The following is a 25,821-nucleotide window of genomic DNA, read 5'->3' on the forward strand; positions in this document are numbered from 1 at the left end:
TGGTTGTGATATGAGCAAAAAGTGAGGAATGAGAGGCAGCAAGTATAGATGATTTCTAGGAGAGATTTAGGTTAACAACCTGGGGGCAGGGGAATGACAAAATCAAGTAATGGATATTTTTAAATGAGGAGAGCTGGGCACATTGAAAGGTATCAGGAGATAAATCTGTAGGTCAGTCAACCAATCAATAAGATTCTTTAAGAGTCCACTATGTACCAGTGATTGTGTTAGACCCTGGGCATAGGGAGAGCCTGAATAGGACAAGTTGCTGGGACCATCCTTGATTTTTCTCAGTAAAATAGGAGAGGAGATCCTCTATTGAGGGGGAGGGAGATGGATTGCTGGAGGAAGCTTGAGAAAAGAAGAAAAGGCTTTGAATCCATTTTAGAGAACATGGGAGAGAATTATTCAATAAAATGATTATAATGAAACTATATGTCCAATGAAATTGTGGTGGGCTGAGCCTATCGGTTATTATGCCTTCCACCCATGGCATGAGAACAATATTGTAAAGGTGAGTCACAGAGATAATACAGGCTTGAGGATCCACAAGATATGAGCAGTATTAAGACAAGGGGTAAGGGTAAAGATGAAAGGGTAGAAAACAGTATAGGGTTGAAATGTTAAATTCTAAGGTCAAGACTATAAAGGGAAGGCAATGAGGCCAAATCAGTTAAAGACTGTAAAAGGGAAATCAGTGAGACCACAGGAGAGGTTATGGGGTAGAAGAACAGAGAGAGGGTGGAGGGACTAAGATTTTGAAGTGAGGAAGGATGAATATAGGTTTAGAAGGCATAAGGCAGAGGGAGAGATGGAAGGATAAACATTTATAATCAAAGAGGAAAATAATTTAGGATCATGGAAGTAGCATGGTTCCAGGTAGTTTCAAAGTCTTCATGTTTTACCATCCCTTTGAGTGGCTAAAGAGAGGCCACAGTGTTCCAGGAGATGTCAAGTTGTCAAGTTCAAGGGCAGGGGGGTGGGACGGAATGCAAGTTTTTGAGCCATGTACTAAACTCTGTGAGAAAAAGAAAGAGTGACTAGGGAAGTGGTAGCTTCTAGCGACAAGGATCTTAATGGGTGCTATAGACAGATGGAATGAACCACAACAGAGGAGATAATGCTGAGTGGCAGACGGCCTGGAAGTAGCAATTAGTAGCCAGGAGTCTACTGACTCAATTCCTGGACAAGTGGGTAGAGGATATGAGACAAGCAACACCATGTACTGAAGGAGGTGACCAGAGATGCAGTGCCTCTGGAAGGGAACTGATTTTCCATGTGTAAGAAAAAGGAAAGAATGAAGAGCGATAAATCTATGGTAAAAAGACATTTTACCATAGATGGGGAAAGATCCAGAGTGCACAATTTCGGGGACAGGTTGATAAGATTAGAAAGAAGGGAAGGAATTGGTCTGAATTAAATAGAGATGAGAGAGGAGTACATTGTCAAGTGGAGGGAGGTTTTGCTTGGGCAAACACTGATTGAGTCAGGGTTGGCAGAAGAGTTGGGAATTTGTTAATTATAGGATTAGGAAAGTACCAGTTGGCTTCTCACCCCTAAGTTCTGTAATGATGAAGGGCATTATTTATTCTGGGGATCAGGGAAATTAAGGTAGGCATCTTTGATAGTAAGTACCTGGTGGTTGGATTCCTCTCCTCCCCAAACACTCACACTTGGTACCAATTCCTTTACTTCATCCTAAAATGACAAGTACACATAGAGTGTGTATTTGGCTTCCATTCAGCCCTGGTGTCCTCACAGTGATTCCATAGTCCCAACAGTAAGGGACTTTGTGTCTTGAGGCCCCTCGATGGAGTCTGACAGTGGAAAGTAAATTCAATATTTGCAGAAATCTGGACCATTTTTTTTCCAGTGACTCAGGACAGAATTAGTACTACCTGCCATAACATGGTAGTAGCTTTTATGTCAAGGAGGCTTCTAGTTTTCAAGAGAGGCTGGGTCCCTGAGTCCAGTGAAGGCAAAAGGTTGAGCAGTTTTGGAGCAGAATCCTTAGTGTCTGCTTTAGCCCACCTTCCTGGGCTCTATGTTCCTAGACAATAATGGCAGATGGTACTTGATGACCCAGGGCCTAGTCAATTCTACCATCTTAGGACCAGCAAACCACCTTAAAGAGTATTCTAGTCTCTGAATTTCACCTTCTCTTCCTAACAGTTCCTGCTGAGATTCCTGGGCCAGCTGGAACTCTGAACACATATTTCTCTAAGAATTGCCTTGAGGGCAAGGACTGTCATTTTTCATCTTAGTATACTTAGCATTTAGCAGAAAGTCTTCCATATAATAGGCAACTGATGAATACTTGTTGAATTGTGCTATATGCGGTAGTTTTTATGGTGGGTTCTAATGGTATGCTGTCATACGTATTATGGATTACATTGACTTTTGTGGGTTGGCCTGAACATAGAATTACTATTTACAACCAAAACATTTTGATTTCCAATCACCTGATCTACATAATATTTTTGCAACTAATTCTTCAGGTGAAGACTATTTGGATTTGGGAATTGTTCAATTAGTGAAACAGCAAAGTATATATATGGGCACATTTTTATTTGTTAAAGCTTGTAGAAGAAAAAAGCGATCTTGAGTCCATTTATTCCATCTAGGTGATAGAGACATTTTGTTTCCCAAAAAGGAAGCCTACGTATGTTTCTTTCTGTTCTAGAAACAGATCAGTCTTTTCCTTAAAAGTGTTTACCCAATTTACACTTAGGATTTTCATATTCCCCAAGGAATAGGTTATTTTTTTCAAATAATATTTTATTCTTCAGAGTTTAACATATGTTATAATTCATGTCCTCATTCTTTTGTATCCATGGGAAAGTAAGACTAATGAAAAAACTTTATTTTATGGGGGTGGGGATTGTGTTTAAGTGGGATAAAACTTTTTCAGCCCTTTATGAGTTCCTTCCATTCTGATTGAACTTCACCATTTTTCTCTCTTCATTCATCATCACATCTGGGAGGTTTGCACAATTCCCATTCTGGCCAGAGCATGAGGATCTACATGTTGCCCTCCTGTTACCCAGAAGAGCTACCCTAGCTAGTACAGCCTGTATAGTAGCACTCTATGCTTCAGCAGTTCCCACTCCCACAGAATTTGAGCCTTCCTGCAGACGTCACAGGTTAATCTACTACTTTTCATACCTAAAACAAGAGGGTCAAATCAGTAGTCATCTACTTTAAGCCCTCCAGTGATGATACCTAATGAGGTAGTTCACTTTCCTTTGGGGCAGCTCTAATAGTTAAGAATTTTGACTTTATACTAGGTCTAAATTTGCTGCTGTGCCATCCATTCTTGTGTGCTGGCATTGAATATCCTCCATGCCTGCAGTGTTCTGCTTTCTCTCCTTCCCCTCTGACTTCCTTTAGAATTCAGTGCAAATCCCTCCTTCTGCAAAGGGCCTAGTCTGTCTCTCTTTCCCTCCCTTCCTCCCCCTTTTCCCCTGCTCCCAGCTGCTAATTAATGCCATCCATCCATCTCTCTCTCTCTATCTACCTACCTATCTATCTATATGTAGTTGTTCAGTCATTTCAGTCATGTCTGACTCTTTGTGACCCCGTTTGGGGTTTTCTTGGCAAAGATTCTTCAGAGTTTGCCATTTCCTTCTCCAACTCATTTTGTAGATGAGGAAACTGAGGTAAACAGGGCTAAATGACTTGCCCAGGGTCACACAGCTAGTATGTGTCTGAGGCTAGATTTGAACTCAGGAAGATGAGTCTTCCTAACTCAAAGTCCAGCACTATTCACTGTGCATCTAGCGGTACCAAATACAAGATATCTATATCTATATGTGTGTGTACGTGTCACACACACACACACACACACACACACACACACACACACACACAGTAATAGTATTAGTAGAAATCAGGAAGCAAGGTTTTAGAAGATCCAGATTTTGACCTTTATTAGCTTTGTGACCATAGGCAAGCTGACCTTACATTTACTCATAATTAAACTTGAATTTAAGGGGAAAGGGAAAAAAAAATTTATTAATGCCTGCTATGTGCCAGGCATTATGCTAAGCATTTTACAAATATCATCTCATTTGGGCCTCCCAATAGCACTGAAAATTAATTTTCCTACCTCTCAAGGTTGTTATATAAAAAAAAAAGACTTTATGTGCCTTAAAACACAATAAAGTTATGAGTTATTGTTTTAAAAGAGAAGAAAACTGATGTGTCTAAGATGTGCAAAGACATGAGAGTTATATGCAGATACAAAGAATAAATTGCAACTTTACAATATACATGTGTATAGAAATCACTTCATGGTGGAAGGTAGGATGCAATATTAAAAATAAACCATTATAGTAAAGGTAAGAATAATCTGAAAAAATATTCTACCTAAAATTACAGCATTTTTACAATGTCAGTGAGACAAATATCCCTTTATTTATTGCTGTTCATTTTTCAGATAAATAGAAAATTTAAGAAAACAGCAGGACTGTATATAAATAACATACAGTTATTTGAGTTTCATGTACATTCAAGAGTTACACTGGGGCAGCTGGGTGACACAGTGAAAAGAGTGTTGAGCCTGGAGTCAGGAGGACTTGAGTTCAAATCTGGCCTCAGATACTTATTTACCGTGTGACGCTGGTACGTCACTTAACCCTGTGGGCCTCAATTTCCTCATCTGTAAAATGAGCGAAAGAAGAAAATGATAAAGCACTCCAATGACAAAACTCTGCTAAGAAAACCCCAAAGAGAGTCACAAAGAGTCAGACATGACGAAATCAACTAAACAACAAATGAGTTACATTGATACTAGTGGCTATGTGGCATAGTGGATAGTGATGGACCCTAGATCTTTGGGTCTCATTTCAGACACTTGACGTCTTTGTGACCCTGGACAAATCACTTAACCTCTCTCCAAGTCAGTTTTGTCACCTGTAAAATGGGGATAATAATAGCATCTGCTTCACCAGATTGTTGTGGGGTCAAATGAGATAATTCCCGAAGGGCTCTTAGCAAACCTTAAGGCATTATGTTAATGCTAACGATTAATATTGTAATGACTCTGATTCCAAGTACTGTTATGCCCTCTGAAAGATCTAGAATGATAAGTTGTGAGTGAAAGGAATGACTGATGTAAACATTTTTCAGTTCTATCCAATATGGCAAGTAAATTACATTAACATTTTAAGGGGAAATTATTATAACCTTTTGATTACAATGATAAATTGGCAGAATAAGATGGTGAATAGCCCTAAAATCAGGGTACACATGTTAATGACAACATTATCCTTTCTTCCAAGTTGGCTGAAAATTTCTCCATATGAAAGAGTCTACCACGTAGCCATGTGGCTTTTAAGGTGTTGTTGCAATGAATGTGTTTTCTCTTAACTTTCAGAGGCTGCTTATACTTTACTCTTATATGATGAGTTACTGGAATGGTCTGATCGGCCCCTCAGGGAATTTTTAACCTACCCCATGCAGACAGAGTGGCAACGCAAAGAATACCTTCACCTCACCATCATTCAGAACTTTGACAGAGGAAAAGTAAGTGACAGTGATCGGTCATGTGTCTTGAAGTGATAATTAGAAAATTTAAGAAAACAGCAGTAACCTCCTTAAGTTCATTTAGGAGCCATCTTGGTTTAGTAGAAAGAGAGCCAGCCTTGGGGTTAAGATCTGACTTCCAGGCCCCTCTCTACCACATATAGACTGTATGACTCACAGTCCCTTAACCTTAGTGCCCTAGGCAATTCTGTAGGACAATCAATTGTGGAATAGCTACTGATCTGCTTTGGTAGAGGGATACTCTTTGGAAGTTTCCTTCAAGGAAATCGCTAGTCAGATTTTTTTTTTAATTAATTAATTTATTTTTAGTTTTCAACATTCACTTCCATAAGTTTCAAATTTTCTCCACTTCCCTCCCCTCTCCACTCCCCAAGATGGCATGCAATCTGATATAGGCTCTACATATACATTCTTATTAAGCATATTTTCACATTAGTCATGTTGTAGAGAAGAATTAGAAGAAATGGGAGGAACCATGAGAAAGAAAAAACAAAACAGACAGTAAACAGACTCCATATTTCTTTCTCTGGATATGGACGGAGAGATTTTTTTTCTAATGTCATCTTCTCAACTTTTCTTTTGCATTTATTATTATCTGGAGCTTCCAATTGACTGTCCCTCCACCTTTGGGGAGTTTTGACTACCACCTATTTTCAGCTGGTTTGTCTTTTCCTTTTTAGTTTCTGACCCTCATCCAGTCTTCTCATAATAACGATGATGATGATGATTAAAAACAATGATAGCTAATTTACGTGTGTGTGTGTGTATGTGTGTGTATGTGTGTGGTGTTACTGTGGGCCAATCACTGTGCTAAGTGCTTTACTATTATCTTAGTTGATGTTCACAACAACCCTGGGTGGGAAGTGTTATTATTATCTTCATTTTAAAGTTAAGGAAACTGAGTCAAACAGAGAACCAAAATGACTTGCCCATGGTCACACAGCTAATAAATATTTTAGGACAAATTTGAATTCATGTCTTCCTGACTCCAGTCCAGTACTGTATCTGCTACACCACCTATCTGCTCTTAAAAATGTTCTATAGTATATGTCAATTTGTTTATAACTAGAGTTAAGTAAAATTTAAAATTTCATTTATATTGGAGATTCTGCAACATTACAATGTGCAATAGAAAAAGCATTGAATTTGGAGACAGGAGACATGGGTTTGGATCTTAGCTCTTCTACTTTCTACCTTTGTAATTATGGGAAAAATAACCCCAGGGGACCTCTGTTTCCTCATTGGTAAAATGAGAGATCTGAACGATAGGATTTGTACAGTTCCTTTTAGTACTATATTTATAACCCTCTGACCACAAAACTAAGATGAAGAATCATTCATCAACTCATTTGTCTTAATATAGCATTTCAGTTTCCTTTCCTTCAGCCAGTTCATGTGGAATGAATGATACAGTTTAAAGAGTTCAGGATTTCTTCACCATAGGACCTGGATTCAAGGCCTTGTTCTACCTTGTGTATGACTTTGGGCAGCTCATTTAACCATTTTCTTGATCTGTAAAATGATGTGGTTGGCTTCTGTGATCTCTAAGATCCCTAAACATGTTACCCTGTACTCTATAGCTTGGCATTTACCGGGAGGTTTTTATATTTTAGCTGATAATTCAGATCCATCAGTGATAGGTGCTTTACATGTTTCTAGTTTGGGGCTAGGGGAAAACCTTATAATTCTACCATATATCATAGTTCTCTCAAAAAAGTGCAATTTGATACATCTCAAAATTTGAAACAAGGAAAATGCTTCTTTCCTATTCCACCTTTTTACCTTAGTTAACAGCCTTGATATCCAGTTCTTGGTTGTGAAAGAAATCCCTCTGTGCCCTTCCACAGTCAAGTCTCTCACCTGTTGAGTTAATTGCTGGTCACAAATTCAGTTTTATCTCTGTCTGCTTGTATTAAGCCATTCCCAGAGGTTTGTGTTAGATCAAAGCATCTATGTAGTGCTGTGGCCAGCAAATAACCCAAGTTGGCAGGTGTTGTGTTAATGCCTCCGGATCTAGGAGTGCAATTTAGGTAATTGAGGAGGAAGGGGTAGCCATTGTGGTCCCATCAGGAGGGGGTAATTGCTCCTCGGTGGTCAGCGGTGATTATCCCTAAGCAGCCAGGGCCTATTTCCTCTCCTCTCTGGCCACTATTGAATTGAAATTCTAATGAGGAATATGTGGATATGCAATTGAAATGACAGCTGAAAAAATTGTTTCTGCATTCAAAACTAGCGGATGCTGTTGCTGAGACTTTAACCTGTTTTTTCTCTGTGATCATGAAAGCTTCTTAATACTTTACAGGCCTCTGGGATTAAACACACTCACACACACATGAATTGGTGGGGTGGGAATAGGTCAATATTTTCACAGGAACATGGTGAAAATTAATAAAGAATTTTTTTGGGGGGGTATGTGTGGAAGTGAGGTGTCTAAACCTGTGATTTCATTGCTGTGAGGAACATCTAGTGTAGAAACTTTGCCCCAACTCTCCTGACTCTTATGTAGGGAATGTATTGTTAAATATATAACAACTTGCCTTCTGGGGGAAAAAATATGCACATGGCACACATTTGAGTTTAGTCCACATCATTAGTATTTTCTCCATTATTTTCTTAGATCTAGACAATCAATAAATCTATCAAGCCCTGATTTGTCATCTTTGCCAGTTTCTAAGGTGTAAATGCTCACACTGAAAATTTAACAATTGGGTGGAGCTGGTTCAAGCTGGCTCCAGCACACCCCCTCAAGACATAATATACTTTAGTGATAAAAATTAATCTGTGATGTCTAGGTAATTTGTAATTTCCAAAGCAAAATAAACTACTTTAAAAGGATCTATTATAATTAAGAGGTGTAAGTTACATGACAAGATGGCCAAATTGTTCCTATGTCATCTCTTTTGTCCACAGTGTTGGGAGAATGGTATTATCCTGTGCCGGAAGATTGCAGAGCAGTATGAAAGCTATTATGACTACAGAAATCTGAGCAAGATGCGGGTAACATACCTGTGTAATCTAATCAAGGGGTGGAGGGATCACCTTTTTCCAATTAATTTTCTGAAGGACGTTTGTAAAATCAAATTTCACTTGCAATAATTCAAATCTTGTTTTAAAATGTTTTTAGACTGTTCCCTGGGAAATAGGCACTGAAATTGGAAACAGAAAATGAAACTACCTGATTATTTTCCTAGACCTCCAATTTGATTACTTAGGGAGGGGAGGATTTGGAGATCATTAGTACCTGATCTATTTTTGTATACTAAATCTTCAGCACCTAATCTATCCTATGGGGGAAATTTGGGGCTTTTATAAAAAATGCTCTTCAGACTCTCACAAGGCAATAAATACATACATGTATTTCTCTGTAACAACCCATCTTGCAAAAATGTGCCAAACACAGCATTGGAAACTGTTCAGTTAAACCCAATGAATATTGGACTGGGTTTTCTTTCTGAAGGAGTAAACTTTTGTTAGTTTTGTTACTGAGGTGGGGTGGCAGTTCTTGACCACAAAGAAGAATGTATTTTTAAATGTAGTACATTACGCTGGCTCCGTCAGGCCTTGGAGTTTGAGATTCGGACTTTGACTGTTGCAGTTTGGCATCATGTCCCTGCAATGGGACTGAGGGTTGCAATGCTGAGTCGTAGTTGCCCTTGGGTGCCATAGTTACTATGATTTTTTTTATAAACTCAAAGCATTAATCATCACTTTTGCCGTTTCATGTAGAATCATCCACAGAGAAAAAGCTTTCACATGCAATGATAGTTTTTACTGTGGAAACCCTTGTGATGCTAAAACCATGAATGGGAAACTGTATTTACTTTGTAAATGCCTCATGGTTTCAGCATTAACTGAATTATTTTGTATTGGAATTGTTGCCATAAAACTATCTAGTCTAAGGAATGCTTACATCCTCTGGAGTGAAAAGTTAACCATCTAGAGGACTGAAATCCACAAGTAGAGCACACCAGACTACCAAATTCTACATCACATACAAGTGTAATTTATTATTCATAGAAATAACTTGATTCACCTGTGTTTTGAAAGATCCATTCCATTCCCTCCAGACCCTCCCAAAACTACTCCAATTTTCTGTCATTTCTTCCACCCATGAATTCCAGGAGACTAAAAAGACATGTGAAATCAGTCACTTGAGTTCTGAGTAAACAGGCATTGTTTGATTTAAAATGCAAAAGATTTTTCATTGTGGCATTCCATATTAACCTATGTTTCATTGTGAATAATGCATTGCACGATTGTGTTCTGAATGAATAGTAAGATTCAGTGGAACCTGAGGATATATTTCACCCAAGGATACAAAGATGTATATGAAAACCATCTTTCTGGAAATTAAATAACAAGGTCCAATGTTCAGGAAACAGTAGACTCTGTCAATTATCAGTGTTAAAGACCAGTCAAAAATGTTTCAAGGTTTTCTTTTGCTTTCTCAGATGATGGAAGCCTCTTTATATGACAAGATCATGGACCAACAACGTCTTGAACCAGAGTTTTTTAGAGTTGGATTTTATGGCAAAAAATTTCCATTTTTCTTAAGAGTGAGTTCATGAGCTTTTTAGTTTTCTTACCTTCTTCCAACACCAATTCCTCCAATTACAAGGACCCCGAACTGCTTTACCCTTTCTGAAAATGTTAGAAAATCCTTGAATTATTTTTAAGTTAGCAATCCAATAATAATTTACAATAGCATAGATTTAGAATTATTTAAGTCCATCAAAACAAGGATTATTTCTCTTATCTAGATTTATTGCAGGTTATTATTGGATATACTGTGTTGTATAATTATAGTTGCTTTCTCTTTTTAGTCTTATACACCTATGTTTCTACTTAATGTAATTAATGCTGCAATTTTTATAATGGCAGTATTAGGGGTAGGAGATGGAATTATTGGAAACATCAAAAAGGTGCGGTAGTTCTACATCTTGGAATGTAAAACTGGAAGAAAAGATTGTTTTATTAATTGAATTGTTTTGTGAAAGAAAAAGTCAGCCCTATACCAGTAATGCAATTCCTACTGGCTTCTACTACTAACCATTTTCTACAAAATAAATTGTTCATAAAGCATATATTCACAAAAAAAGTTCTAGTTATATAATACTAAAGAATAAGATGCTGGGCTCCATTCTCTGTCTTTCTTATGTTAATGCCAAGAAATGAATGAAAAATTGATCATAGAGTCACTGTATTCTTGAGATACAATACTTTGATACCCAAGTCCAAGGTTTTAGGAAAAATAGAATCAAATGCTTTTAACCTCAAATATTAAGATTTAAAGATGTTAGTTAGTTAGATTAATGGTGCCCCAAATTTTATTTTTTATCTGAAGATATACTTGGGAGTATGGGGTTGGGGTAGTATAAGAGGCAGAGATGGAAATAGAATTCCTCTTAAAAGTTTCATACTCCAAAACTCCAATCAGGTCAAGCAAAGTATCAATTTGATAACTCATTGACCACACATCCAAACAATTGATTGAATTTCTTTATTGACATGCTTTCTACACCAAGCTGCTTTGGCATCGTGTAGCCTTTGGTTTACATTTCACTTTAATAAGGAAGCATTTACATACTTGAGACATGGGTAAAAAAAAGGGACCAAGGACCAAGAAGTGAGATTAGTCCAACTCAGCACATAATCTAACTTTAAAAAAAAATGAAATTACTGTCAAAAGAAACTACTTTTATTGAGTTCAAAAAGAACAAAGTTAACATATCAGAGTTTTGAAAGGAGAGCCTTTATTCGCAAACATGCAGGATGTGGTCCATATATATTAAAGTGTACACACACACGCACACGCGTGCGCGCGATGGTTGAAGACTTAATTGCCATGTACTAAATCACAAAGAAAGGCTGTATTTAAAATGGGAAGTAAAAGAAACTATTTCCCCCATCTCTCACCAGTGTAACCTGGGATCTCTACTCAAGACATCCTAGCTCAGTATCTATGAAGTATAATATGAACAACTGTAGATATCTAGAAAGCATAATTAATGGCAATTAAAGAGGTAATAAGAAAGATCCGTAAGAGGTATGAGTCATTAATTTTCAAAGGCAGTTTAGCAAATTAGAAAACTGCATCAGTTAATAGAATAAATTTCATTAAATAAGCCCCTTGAAAATGTTTTATCCAGGGTATATATCAATTTCTAAATCATTTCTCTTTTTAAAAGATGTTTCTTGCATATTAATATGATTTTTCTGCTGAACAGTAGGAAAGTGTTGCCCTCTGTTGGCTAAAAATGTGAACTGCAGGACTACTCTTCAAGAATCATTTTTCAGATGTCCTATCCATTGGCCTTCAATTAGAACGTTTCTCTCCCCTCATAGGACAATTAAATTAAAACCGGAAAATATATACAACATTTATTTTTTCTTATGGAAGATAGTTTAACAAACGTGACTGCCACAACAGAAGCTTTACTTTCTCTGAAGTTATTGTGATGTGAAATATAACACAAATAGAGATGTGTGTCTATGTATGCATGCATGCATGTAGATATATGTACATATTTGGGGGAAGGTCATGACATATGATTAGGAAATGGAAATTCTACTGTGGAAATTTCATCAATTAATGCAGATCAGCCGCTTATCTGTAACTTACAGACTTAGAAGTTGCTTTGGGCAATAAGAATTTATATCCCATGGCCAATATGTCTCAGAAGCAAAATCTGAATGGAAGTTTTCTTGACTCCAAAGCCAGCTTTCCACTCTGCTACATAGCAATTCCATCATACACACTACCCCTCTCTGTACCAAGTTGTAATAGAGCAAGGTCCCAATGTACTGCATTATCACACCAAATAGTAAAGTTCATTTCAAAATTATTTCCTTTCCCCTAGTATCCTCATGGAACTGGTAAAGGTTTATTTATAACTCTAAGGTTTTGCAAAATTGTTGTCACACACATGCAAGCATTGCCTTAAAAAACCAAGTTCAACCATTTGATGACTGATGAGTTAGTTTCAATCATATGTCTACATAGAAGCCATTCACGTGTTGTTCTTTGATGATGAGAATTGGAGATTGGGGAGTATGATGGTTTTTAATGGGGACTGTATCATGACTTTGGTTTATAGAACTTAGATCAGGGTTGGACCATGAGATTATCTAGTCCAAGTCTCTCATCTTACTTGTGCGTGTTTACATTCTGATTGAATGGATTGACTTTGTTTTCAAAGTTTCATACTCTGAGCAAATGATGCACTCCTCTAAGAAAACCTGTAAGACTTAGAATAGCGTACGGCAAGAGGTCATTTCAGAAGCTGCAGAACAAAGTATGTGGCTTTTAGTTTGCGTATTTTGGAATTAGTCGAGCTCATTTTCAGACTAGTATTACTTCATGTAATCAAATTGATGCAAAGACGTAAGTTAGCGTGCATTTTAATATTTGCTTTCCTCCACAATGTGATGGTACTTCAGACATCTTGATAATTTGCTTATTATTTTATTTTTCTTGCCCTACCCCTTCTAGAACAAAGAATTTGTTTGCCGAGGGCATGACTATGAAAGGCTGGAAGCTTTCCAGCAACGGATGCTGAATGAGTTCCCACATGCCATTGCTATGCAACATGCCAATCAGCCTGATGAGACCATCTTTCAGGCAGAAGCACAGTGTATCCAGACATGCAGAAGGGTGGTATTCTGGTTAAATGGCATCAGCCATTCACTGTCCAATTTTTTTCCAAGATTGTTGAGTGGTTACTCTATGGGGGAGGAGGGGTGCCAGCAGGGAAAATTATGTCTACATACCATGTCTCTATGTCTGTATGTTTCTGTCTCTTCCTGCTCATTTAATTTCGCTGGTTTCCTGGCAAAGTTTCCAGCTGTTCTGTTTTTAAATGATGATTGGAGCTGAAAAGAAATCCTTTATACAGGAAAATCTCCTTTTAATTAAAATTATTCTCCAGCACAGCCATGCTTTTCAAAGCTATTTTAGCAGTTCCTCTTAAAGTAATTTGCTTCCATATTATATGGTAGCAACTAGCTCAATTCAGAGAATTACGCACTGTTTATCTGCATAATTCACTATCCCTTTTTCTGTGGTATTTTCATCCTGAAATGAAGGAATGGGGAAAGGCAGAATGGCCTTTATTAATTGCTATTAAGAATCTCACCTACCACTGTCTAAAGCACAGTAGATCAACCAATTGCCTAGTAGTTAGAGGCAAAGTTGATTAACCCTGGTACTCTTATCTGACTCACTCAATCTCTAGCTATAAAACAATTATTCTTTAATCCATTTGGAACCTTTTCCTGGGCACCCATAAATACTCTTTCAAAACACAAACCAAAAAAAAAAAAAGGGAAAGGAAATTATTAGGTATTGAAACTTTTTTTCTTAAAATAAGACCCTGGAAGGTTAAATGACTTGATGATCTTATAAGTAAATGTTTGAAGTAGTTTCTTATAATGCATTTATATATTGAGTTATATCGAGATTGATAAAAACAGATCAGTCATAAACAAAAATCAAATTACAAATTAAAAAAAGCTCTTCATAAAGTACTTATGCCATTGAAACACACACACCAAATTTACCCCCTAGAGCCAGCAGCAATTGGTTCATGGCCCAAAGATTTTAAAAATCATTTCTCATAATGGGGACTTTAGTTATTTTCTGATGATTTAAAAAAACAAGTGTGTGTGGGGGCGGATATAGGGGTGACCCAGAACTGAATAGGCCCACACAGACCTCACCATACGGGAGCAATCAGTGTTTACCTGCAGTTTGAGTCTTGAAAACTTTTAGATCCAGATAAACTTCCTTGGCTTTTGCAGTTCCAGGTTTCTTTCCTTAATCATTTGAATTCAGATCTGCAGATATATGCCGTAACTCCTATTCCTGAGAGTCAGGAGGTCCTGCAGAGAGAAGGCATCCCAGACAACATCAAAAGCTTTTATAAAGTGAATCATATTTGGAGATTTCGCTATGATAGGCCATTCCACAAAGGAACTAAAGATAAGGAGAATGAATTCAAGGTACCGTCAACTTCTTTCATGTGGCACATCTCCTCAACTATATTGTAAGCTCTTTGAAGGCAGAGAATGGATCTTTTCATTCTTTTGAACTTTCTAAAGCAGTTAACACATAATATAGTAGGATCTATGTAAATAACTGTTTAACTTGATAATTTAATTGAATTAAACTTTACTAGCAGATTTGTGTAGCTAAAAGAGAAATGGACTAGAATTTTAGTCCCATTCTTACCACTGGCTTCATGGTTTGGGGTAAGTCGCTCTCTCTGGGCTTCAGTTTTCTTATCGGTAAAATAAGGGATTGGACAAGAATGTCTCTAAAGTCCCTTTTATGACTGTTATGATTTTAGCATTGAATAGATTACGGAAACTTCAAGGAACTTTATACAATGGGATGAAGTTTAAATATGATGAATTTTAAATAAATTCTGTGCAGTAGAAAACAATTTCATAAAATCTGGAAAATCTTATTAGTTTGTTTTAATTGCTATTTTTATTAGAAGTATACTTAGGAACTTGTCATATGACCAGGATGAAGACATATCTTTTTTTTCTGCCTACTTGTCTAGTCATCTGACTCTTCTTGTATATTCCATATACTATTGTGAGTTTAGGACTTGCACCCATCCAGTCTGGGGAGAAAGGCAAGATTCTTCAGCAGACAGAATGTAATATGGTTTCTATTCCTGAATGCAGGGATATTTAGGAGACCAGATAACATCACGTGAAACCTAATCATTAAAATTAGTTTGATGAATAACTGCTTCCATGATGGCTCCTATATAAAAAGATGCATAGAATTTTAGATTTAGGAGGGACTTTAGAGATTATCCAGTAGAAAGCATTTCTGGGAAATGTTTCTAGAAAACATTCTGGTGTGGCCAGTACTGCAAAAATAATTAAGTTCTTAGTAAATGCTTATTGTCGATGCGTATTTCTTTTGTTATCCAAGCACCTATATTTTATACCTAATTCTTATTATTGAAAGCCTCATTTTACCTATTTAGCTCTTACCCAAAGTAGGTCTTTTTGGGTAGATATGGAAGGGGGAGGGCCATACAAGAGACTTTATCAATGTAGAAAATTTCCAGTGTGGACACTCCCTTTATCCAAGGCAAATCAGCAAGTCATCACTAAGTAATTTGAGGTCTGAGTACCCAAGGCCCTGGAAGGTTAAATGACTTGTTGATGAGCTTATAAGTAATGTTTGGGGCATCTAGGTAGCTTAGTGGATAGAGTGCCCAGAAAGACTCATCTTTGTTAGTTCACACTTGGCCTCAGACATTTCCTGGCTTTTTTTCTGGGTCTATACTTTGAGCTGTTCCAACTGGATAAATCCTACCTGTAGGGCTGGTATTCTGCTGACATAACTTGAGAGTCCCAAGTCACTCCTATATCACAGTGAGGTACTAAAGTGAGCTGAGGAATTCCACTAAAAATGACAAAACACAGAATCTAGCTTTCTTTTCTACCTTAGAAATGAACTGTGATGTACTAGAGTTAGCTTCAGAGCCAGGAAGACCTGAGTTAAAGTTCTTCCTCCGACTTACTGTTTACGTGACCATGGACAGATGACTTACCCTTTCAGTGCTCTGGGTAACTCTCCAGCACTGTACATTGCACAAAATGTGCTGACCTGTGTTGCTAGAAGAAATTTCTTGGTTCATAATTTTCTTATGCCAGTCAAGTTACAGCTCTAGTATTTGGTCCTTTGTCTACCTTCTTGGAGTTGTGGGGGGTGGGGGGAAAGGAAAGGAGAGAGTGAGAAGAAATGAGACAGTGAGGAAAAGAAAGGGAGAGAAAGGAAGAGGAGGGAGACAGAGAGAAGGAGGGGAAGCAGAAGAAAGAGAAGGTAGGAGAGGGAGAGAGAAGGAATTAGAGGAAGGAAGAGGAGAGAGTGAGAGAAGAGGGACGGAAAAGAGAAGAGTGAAGGAGGGAGCCTAGAGAGGGAGAAAGGAGGATTAAGGGAGAGAGGAGGAGAGAGAGATAGGAGTGGGAGGAATGAAGGCGAGAGAGAGGAGAAAAAAGAGTGAAGTAAGAGAAGAGAGAGAGAGTCAGAGAGGGGAAGAGAGAAAGGAGGAGAGGGAGGGGAAAGTGAGAGATGGGAAAACAGAGAAGGAGAGCAAGAGAGAGAGGAAAAAAGAGAAGAGAGAGAGAAGAGACAAAAAAAGAGGAGGAAGAGGAGAGAGGGAGGGAGGAGAAGAGGGAGAGAAGGATGAGGAGAAGAGGGGTGGGAGAGGGAGAGAGAAGGAGAGGTGAGAGAGAGGGAGAGAGGGAGAGGGAGAGAAAATATGAATGGATCCTTAGTTGAGGACCTACATGGGGATAAGAGAAAAGAAACTGGTTATTTATAGAACACTTTAGGTCAAAATATACATTAAAAGAGGCATTGCAGCTACTTTAAGGCTATTTGTTTCCTGTTTATTTGTGCCCTAATAATTATAACTGGTACCGAAGGGATTACTGAACAAGGTCTTTTCATAACCAACTCTGTCATGATACATGGTCCCAGCTTCTTACTGTGATTGGTCAGCCCAGCTAGAAGAGTTAATATGTCTAGGTAGCTATAAAGATAGGAATAGGTAGGTTAGTCAGTAAAGAGAAAGAGAGCACTCTGTCTTGTTTTACAAAACTGTGTTGCCATCTGCCATTTCCTAAGGGGCCCTACCTCTCAACTTAGGGGACCATTGCATTTGAGAATTCTTAGTATACAATATCTGTCTGAACACTCAGTGAGTTCTTCTTTTTCCCCTAAAGCAAATTAACCGTAGAAGAAAGGCCAAAGCAGCATAGAAACGTATTACTCTGGTGTCCTTATTTTACAGAGCCCCTTTCTTTTTAATCATGCTTTTATATATGTAGAGCAGCTTCTCTTACAGTCAAAGGACACTTCCTATATTGGGGAATAGGACAAGTGTTAGACCAACCCCATGAAGAGGGTAAGGTTTGTCTTCAGGCTCTTGTTTTCCTCTTCCACCCGAACTTGCTCCTTCTGCCTTAATGTGGCTTCAGCCCTTCCCCCCAAAAGACAGTGTCCGGGAAGATGAATCATTTCATGTGATGAAGCAGCATAGAATTATAGGAAGAGCATTAGGACCATAGGTTTGAAGCTGGCAGGGGCCTTTGTGGGCATATAGTCAAACACCATCATTTTGCATTTGAGGCCAAGTGAAGTTAAAGCAATTTGTCCAAAGACATACAAATAGTAATTGGCGGAGGCAGGATTCAAGACCAGACCTGGTGATTCCGAGATAAATGCTCGTCCTGCCTCACTAAATAGCTAAGGTGTAGGCTTGATTATTCCAGTAATCAGCTGTGTGACATCGCCATTTAATTGGCTCAAGCCTCAGTTTTTTAATCTGTGACATGAAGTTGGACAAGATGGTCTTTAATATCCATCTTAGCTCTATAATTCAATTACTTTGATGTATTTACTAGTTTATCTTTCACAAAAGTTATGTTTTTATTCATTGCTGCTATGCAGATATGACCCTAAGTCCCTAAAGACTACTGGCATGTTCTTTCAAGCTAAAAATGGGTTTGAGTAAGGACCAGCCTAACTTGGTCTGTAGAAGCTCATCACCAAATTGGCCAAAAGATCGTGGATTTTTTTAGCAGCATCTATCTATCAGACATAGATAGAGGGGCTCATGATCTGTGTTGGTGGAGAAAGTACCTCAAAGTCATGGATGAATGAAATATTGAAGTTAGCTGTCTAATATCTAAGCCTTAAGAAATAATGGGAATTTAAAATTGGTGTACCTGTTTGAGATAAAACAGGGAAGAAAACATGAAGTCTGTCTTTACCCATTATAGTTGACTTGGGGATATTGAACACCGACAAAGGAAGAAAAAGGTATTAGAATATATACAAGAGAAAAATGGATATGACCATAAAGACAATGCCTTCCCCATTGAAAGGGCAGGGGAGATGTTACAAGATAACAACATGTTATAAAGGCATAACCAGTTTGACAAAGCTGGCAAAAATAAACAAAGTATGAGAAAACTGAACAGTAAACATTAATCTTAGCTTAGTAGTTTGCTTTCATTTATAAATTTATCTCTGCATTTTCTAGAGTCTCTGGGTGGAGAGAACTTCACTGATTTTGGTACAGAGTTTGCCTGGAATTTCCCGCTGGTTTGAGGTGGAAAAGCGTGAAGTGGTAAGGATCAAAGTTTACAGCTAAGCAGTTATTCACAATTTTTTACTTGGAACCCATGGTATTCATTGTCTGAGTTTTTGTTTGAGTCTGTCCTCCTTCATTTGAACCTTGCAATCAGGAGTTAAGGAATGTTTATCATACTAAGCACCATTCCCCAAAAGATACCATGTTCAAAAATAACAATGTTCTTATGCCCACTGGAAGCTTTGGGGCATATTTAGCCCCATAGATGTGCTAGCATATTAGTGCTATATTATGTGTCTTACTGAATGCTTTGAAGCATCCATAATGGCATTTCATTTGTATAGGCAGATCCAGGCTTAGAAAGAAAGCCAAATGCAGATAGATGGGAGTCATCTGGAAATCTTGGCTAAAGAACCAAACACCATCCTAATCAATGCTACCACTTCCAATTTCCAGATTTGAGAAATAGAGGTAGCAGCATGAACCAACCTAAATGTCTTGCTGAGCCTGATGGTTAGACCTATGCTGCCACCATCTACCAGTTTTAGTTCCACTCACTCGGACCTTGCCATAGCCCTGGGGTCTTCCAGCACCTGATCTCCCTGCTTCATAAGTTTTGTTCCATCTCGTAGAAATGAGGCCAGCTCTCCCAATGATTCCCACCTGCTTTCATCCAGTATGAAATATGCTAATAGTGAACTCATTTACAGCTACTTCCTTGTAGCCTTTCCAAAGAATACTTACCTTGCCAACAAAGAAGCAGGTGCAGTTGATCTCCAGAGTCATCTGCCAAGAATCCCTTGTCCTACCTGAAATATTCAGTGAACAGTGAAACCATGCCTAACGTGACATGTTTAGTTAAACTAATAACTGAATGACATCTTCATTTTGCAATGGCAAAAAAAAAAAAATCTCAAGGAGATTCAGTTCCCAAGCAAATTGAATATATAAGGGAAATTAGAACAAGAAAGTTCCATATTCTGTGGCTTAAGTAGATATTACTGAAATGCTCATTTTTTTTACTTATTATGTTCTAACATGCTCATCATTTAGTAGAAATGTTGGGGCTGGATGCGGGGTGCATGGCATGGACAGTCTTGTCCCATTTGCAAAGTTTAGAAATCCCCAGCAATAACCTAGGAATACATTGCTGCATTAGGTCTACAACAACAAAAACTAGGGAAAATAGCGTGTCCATGAAGACAAAGAGACAGTATGGAAAGTAGCATTTGAGATGTCACTCCTCTTTCCTTAAAAACTGATTGACATTTAGTCATCCAAGTTGTGACCTAACTTTAGACTATATGGGGAAGCTTTTGCATGAGGCAAAAATACTATGCATTACTCCTTAGTGATCGATTAAATTCTAAGTTACCATGGTTATTTCTCTTTCCCCAGTATTGGTCTTAGATGTTTTAAGAAATTTTTAATACCAACTTTACCTTCTTAACTGAAGGAAGCTAAACCTGGTTACTTTTTAATCCAATAAGCCTTTGTCTTCAAGGGGAATATTTTTTGTTTTGTATTCAATGAACTCAGTCAATAATTAGTCAAGAAAGACTATATTCATATAGACTATATTCATATATTTATATGTATTTTCCAAAGCTTTTGTTTAACAATTAATCATTTCCACCCCACTGCTTACCAGATAATTATCATTTAAAAAAAAAATCACTGTACACCATCAATCATAAAAAGGCTGCCCTTCCACAGGAATACCCTGGAATTTAAGCCACTTTTTTTTCCTGCTTAACTTCCATCTTTTCCATAAAGTTGCTAGCTTGTGGTCTCCATTACATTCTTATGCAAATACCCTGTTTCTCTTACTAGACCGTATTCCATGAAAGCAGGAACTGTGCCTGATTCATCATTGCACCATAATCTCTAGCACCATGCCTTTACCCATAGTAGTTGAGTGGTAAATTTTTTTTGATGATCATCATAAAAATCACAAAGGTGTGGTATACTTCTCAAATAGGTTATTAAAGAAAATAAAAATAAATTTTAAGAAAGATATTCAGTCACATATAAAGAAGAGGAATTTGCTTTGGAGAATTAAATTGAATACAGTCAGTTCTTGATTACTCATTTCAGTGGATTGCTGACAATCCCAACTTCCGTTCAGTCAATGAGTGAGTGTAGTATGATATAAGAATTCATGAATCTCAAAGGGTTATGGGTAATCCAAGTGGGCTAATCAAGCCTTAGAGTTATTTAGTGTGCTTTTGTGACAAATTGCTTCTTAGGTGGAAATGAGTCCTCTGGAAAATGCAATTGAAGTGTTGGAAAATAAGAACCAGCAGCTGAAGACGCTGATTAGCCAGTGTCAAACTCGGCAGATGCAAAATATTAACCCGCTCACAATGTGTCTGAATGGTGTCATAGATGCAGCAGTTAATGGTGGAGTTTCCAGGTACCAAGAGGTAAGGATTTTATATCAAAGCAGCTAGCATTTATGCTGCTTTAAGGTTTCCAATATGCTTTACATGGTGTCTCTTTTGGCCATCACAACTCTGTGAATCAGGTGATGTTATCATCCCTGTTTTATAGAAGAAATCAACGCTTAAATGACTTTTGCCAATGGTGAAGCTTGTTGAGGCTTAAGTCGACATAGTGGACCATAGTACAGAGCCAGTGCCACCACCTGTCATCATCTTATCAATCCTCTAAATCTCAAACAGAATGATGGATGATTCCATACCACCAGTTGCCATTAACATGAAGAAAGTTTGTTCAAGAATATAGTGCCTCAAATAATTTTAGTTAGAACACACTCATTATATGACCTCTGACCTTTTCTTATAATTCATCTCTTTCATGATTACTGACTTGTCGTAATGGCAGCACTTAATGTTACAGCTAACCTTGGTCTCCAGGGACCAAGTCTAACTACTTGCTTATCAAACAGTTGTAATTGATTCGATATTTTTCAGATTTTATATCATCCATTGAAGACCCACTTTAACACCTCAGTGGGAGACAGAGGTGATTCTGGGTTCTCAAAGAGTACGTATGGTAGCAGCAAGCAAGCTGTGGCAGGTCCTTCTAAGCTAAAAATGCTAGCAGACTGAACTGTTAGACAAGCAGCAGCCTAGTAATGTTTAGATAGGCTCAGGGTGATGAACTTTTGACCATAGCAACTCTCATAGACTATCAAGTCTGCATTCTATGTTTTGTTTTTGGGAGGCAATTAGGGTTTAAGGAACTTGCCCAGGATCACACTGCTGTCAAGTGTGTGGATTTGAACTCAGGTCCTCCTATCTCCATGGCTGGTGCGCCATCCACTGCATCACCTAGCTGCCCCTGCAATATGTGTTCTCTTGAGTCAGTTAAAATGTGCCAGCCATTGTGCTAAACTTGTAGAGATACAGTCCTTGTCCTCAAGGGTCTAATGTTCTAATGGAGGAGAGACAAGTACACACAATACATACAGAACAAACGGGGAAAGAGCCTCAGTGACAAATGATGGATCCTTATAGCATTGAGGAAATGTTCACAAAGTCATAGGATGAGAGCTCAAAGGGGCCTCAGAGTCCATTTAGTCTAAAAATCTGTGATTTTATAGCTAAAGAACCTGAGACACAGAGTAGTTAATTGACTTTTTCAAAGTATTCACTGAGGTAAAATTTGAACCCAGGTGCTTTGACTCCACATCCATTGATCTTTGTTACTGAACATGTACCCATGGCTTGTCTTCACCCCTACTCAGAGGCAAAGATCACAGTTTTTAAAAAATTTAAATTTAATTAAATTCAAATTAAATTTCATTTAAATTTTAAAATGTTAAAATTTTAAACAATTGCATTTGTATGTCTCCCATGTGCAATGGATATGACTGACAATGTCTGTGTTTTTGGCAGGCATTCTTTGTGAAAGAATACATTTTAAACCACCCAGAAGATGGAGAGAAAATCACACGCTTGAGAGAACTGATGCTTGAGCAGGTAAGAAAGGATTCACCTTGCCAGCTAATGATATGATGACTCTTTTCAAATATTCCAGGATCTGTTATTTGCATACACGCACACACACACAAACACACACACGCATGTATGTATATGTAGTTAAATATATGTAGATATCTATCATATCTCTCCCTATGTACAGAGATATCGATCATATAGATATATATCATAGACATGAAAGTTCTACCTAAGTCTTTTATCTTGGTTTGAAGTGCAGCTCAAAGGCTATAATCGCAGAGTGAAAGCTTTGGTAGATCTTACCAAACTGGACAGGGTTTGGGTACAGGCTGGTGAGCCTATATGTTTACCACCGCAGGACAAGTCTAGGCCAGTTCAGTAAGGTCTGTCACCAGAATTTTAGCCGTGAGGAGATAGGAATTTTCCAGGCACAAGTAAGTCATGAAATAATTTATTAAGACATAGAAAGATTGCCATCTGCCTCAGGAGAGGGTGTACCCACAATTTTGTTCATGGATCTCAGAAGAAGTAAAGTATGTTTTTGTGGCTGTTGAATTTTTTTAGTGATATCCTCCTACTCTCTGTGACCCCAGTTAGGGTTTTCTTGGCAAAGGTACTGGAATGGTTTGCCATTTCCTTCTTCAGTTCATTTTATAGATAAGGAAACTGAGACAAACAGGGTTAAGAGACTTGGCCAGGATCACACAACCAGTAGGTGTCGGAGGCCAGATTTGAACTCACCAAGAGGAGTCTTCCTGACTCTGGGTTCAGCGCTCTATCCACTGTGCCACCTCACTGAACATTTGGATTGCTGGTTCTTACCTGTTATTTGACTATCTCCACTTCTTCTGCCCTCTTCAAGGGAAAAGAAAATTCAATGGTGACTAGACTGAATTAACTCAATTTCCACATCTAGGAAAGGATGCGGTTAAAGAGAGCCTCTGAGGCCCTCTCCTAATCTTGGAGCTATGATCCCAGCGTAGGCAGAGTCTAACAAGCACTTGTGTTCTGTGAATGTTTTGCTGTAGAAATCACATCAACCTTCCACTAAAGCAGAGATTCTTAACTAGGGATCCATGAACTTATTTTTAAACAGTATTTTGATAGAATTGATTTCCTTTGCATTTTGTTTTATAGATTTTAAACATAATTCTGAGGAAGAATTCATAGGTTTCACCAAACTACCATTGGGATGTCTGATACAAAAAGATTAAGAAACTGCACTAAAGTGTTTGTTATCCACTTTTTTCAAAGTCTCCAAAAAAAAGAATTTTTTAAAATTGCTTAAATTTTTAAATAAGGAATGGATTAAACCCAATTGACTTTTCTTTAAAATATTATCTTTTAAGAGATGAGACAGTATGAAGTGATATGTTTTCAATCCAGATATCATATCATTGGATTCTCATCAAAAGTGGTACCATTTTTCTCTTTCATTTCAATGAGAATTGTTAATTTTTATTTTTACAAGAGAAAGTAGTTGAGCACAAAGGTTGGTGAGCTCTTCCCTCCTCCCTTGCCCATACCAGAGCGGTCTATGGATTGGAAAATGTTTGGAAAACTGTAACCTCAATTTGCTTGAGATGCCCTTCAGCTCTGTATCCCACTAGAGTTCATACCGTGCACAATGAATTATATCTTCCAGACTTGCATGTGCCAAAGTTTTAAAAATAAAATGCTAACAGTGAAGGGGTTGAGATGATAACTCAGAACTATGTTTCTTTAATGAATGTTTTCTTTTATGTTGTTATGAAGGCACAGATTCTAGAATTTAGTTTAGCTGTGCATGAGAGGTTTGCATCTCACTAATCAATTATTGATTTTAAATCCTACTTAGAAAAATTATATATTTGACCATGTGAGCATATTTAAAAAATAATGATCGAATCTCCTATCAACGTCAAAGCATTTCAATACTGTCCGTAACTGAACAAAAGAAATTGTGATTGTGTATTTCCTTCTGCCCTTTGATGGACCTTCATAGGTATATGACTATTTTTGAGGTAGTAGAGTTGATCCTTCTTTAAAGTAGACAGATGAGGATATATAAATACAGACACATAAATTGTAACATGGTAAGTATAAAGAACTTTCCTTGGAGCCAGAAATAGCTAGGTTCAAGACCCACATCTGACTCATACTGGCCACGTGTTCTGGGCAGTTCTATTAACCTAAACGTCCCTGACATCTCTCTAAGACTATAAGGTTCAGAGAAGGTACAGGTCTGCTTTAGTAGAGGGAGATTCCTTATCAAAAATTTCCTCTATCAGAGAGTCTCAAAGTGTTCTGGAGATCCATGTGTGTCACAGAGACTCTTTCCAGGGTTTGAGATGTCAAAGCTGTTTGTACAATAATACTAAGACGTTTTCATATCTAATATAGTAAATATCAGTAGATATAACTCACATAAACAAAAGATCTTTGGAGGGTCCTCAATAGTTTTGAAGAGTGCTGCACAAAAACTTGGAGAAATTCTACCCCATGCCAGTAAAATAACAGTTACAATCATAGTTCTACCTAGACACTCACATGAATTTTGAAACCCGGCAAGAGGGTTAGTTGCTGTTATATAAACTTTTTTTTTCATTTTTCTCCTCTTAACAACTCCAAGAGGGATAGTGTAGAGAATTGTGGAAAAGAGATTAATAAAAAAAAAGAAAATGTTAAGAATCAGATGGTTACAGAGAGTTGAAGAACTGAGAACAATCAGTCTCATCTTTCCTGTGGTGAGGCAGGGCACCCACAGCTGCTCCTGCCCACTCTTCTTACATTCCCCAAGAAAGAAACGTTCTTTCGCCACTGACAAAGTGGTGTGGGTTCAAGTTGATGGGTTGAGGTGATGACTCAGAACTATGTTTCATTAATGAATATGTTTTCTTTTATGTTGTTGTTATAAAGGCACAGATTCTAGAATTTGGTTTAGCTGTGCATGAGAAGTTTGTACCTCAAGACATGAGGCCCCTGCATAAAAAACTAGTCGATCAGTTCTTCGTGATGAAGTCAAGCTTGGGTATACAGGTATGTACACAAAAAACATCACACAAATTGGTCATAGAGGGACAATCAGTCTGACTGATATGATGTGCTTTTTGGTTGAAGGAAGGATTAAACAACCAATAGTGACATCTTTTGGTCATTCTGTTATACTACACACAGAGAAAAATCTCAACTGTTAAGTCTTCTCACTATTGTTCACCTTATTACAGGGTGCACTTGATAAA

General features: G+C 37.8%; 1 protein-coding gene across 7 annotated transcripts in view; it reads left to right on the forward strand.

Moving 5' to 3' along the window:
* DOCK4 (dedicator of cytokinesis 4) overlaps nt 1–25,821 on the forward strand; it is a 537,022-nt gene that overhangs the window by 494,422 nt on the left and 16,779 nt on the right. For 6 of the 7 annotated variants that reach the window (XM_072653018.1, XM_072653019.1, XM_072653020.1 and 3 more), the window contains 9 exons: nt 5,378–5,526; nt 8,458–8,544; nt 9,999–10,103; nt 13,040–13,181; nt 14,381–14,547; nt 18,624–18,710; nt 20,924–21,100; nt 22,538–22,621; nt 25,499–25,618. In XM_072653018.1, the coding sequence (XP_072509119.1) occupies nt 5,378–5,526; nt 8,458–8,544; nt 9,999–10,103; nt 13,040–13,181; nt 14,381–14,547; nt 18,624–18,710; nt 20,924–21,100; nt 22,538–22,621; nt 25,499–25,618 (1,118 nt within the window). Of the gene's footprint in view, nt 1–5,377; nt 5,527–8,457; nt 8,545–9,998; nt 10,104–13,039; nt 13,182–14,380; nt 14,548–18,623; nt 18,711–20,923; nt 21,101–22,537; nt 22,622–24,355; nt 25,408–25,498; nt 25,619–25,821 lie in introns of those variants that run through there. The other variant, XM_072653025.1, reaches the window with a different exon arrangement.

This window comes from Notamacropus eugenii, chromosome 3, assembly GCF_028372415.1.
Source record: "Notamacropus eugenii isolate mMacEug1 chromosome 3, mMacEug1.pri_v2, whole genome shotgun sequence".
In the NCBI taxonomy this organism is placed as follows: Eukaryota; Metazoa; Chordata; class Mammalia; order Diprotodontia; family Macropodidae; genus Notamacropus; species Notamacropus eugenii.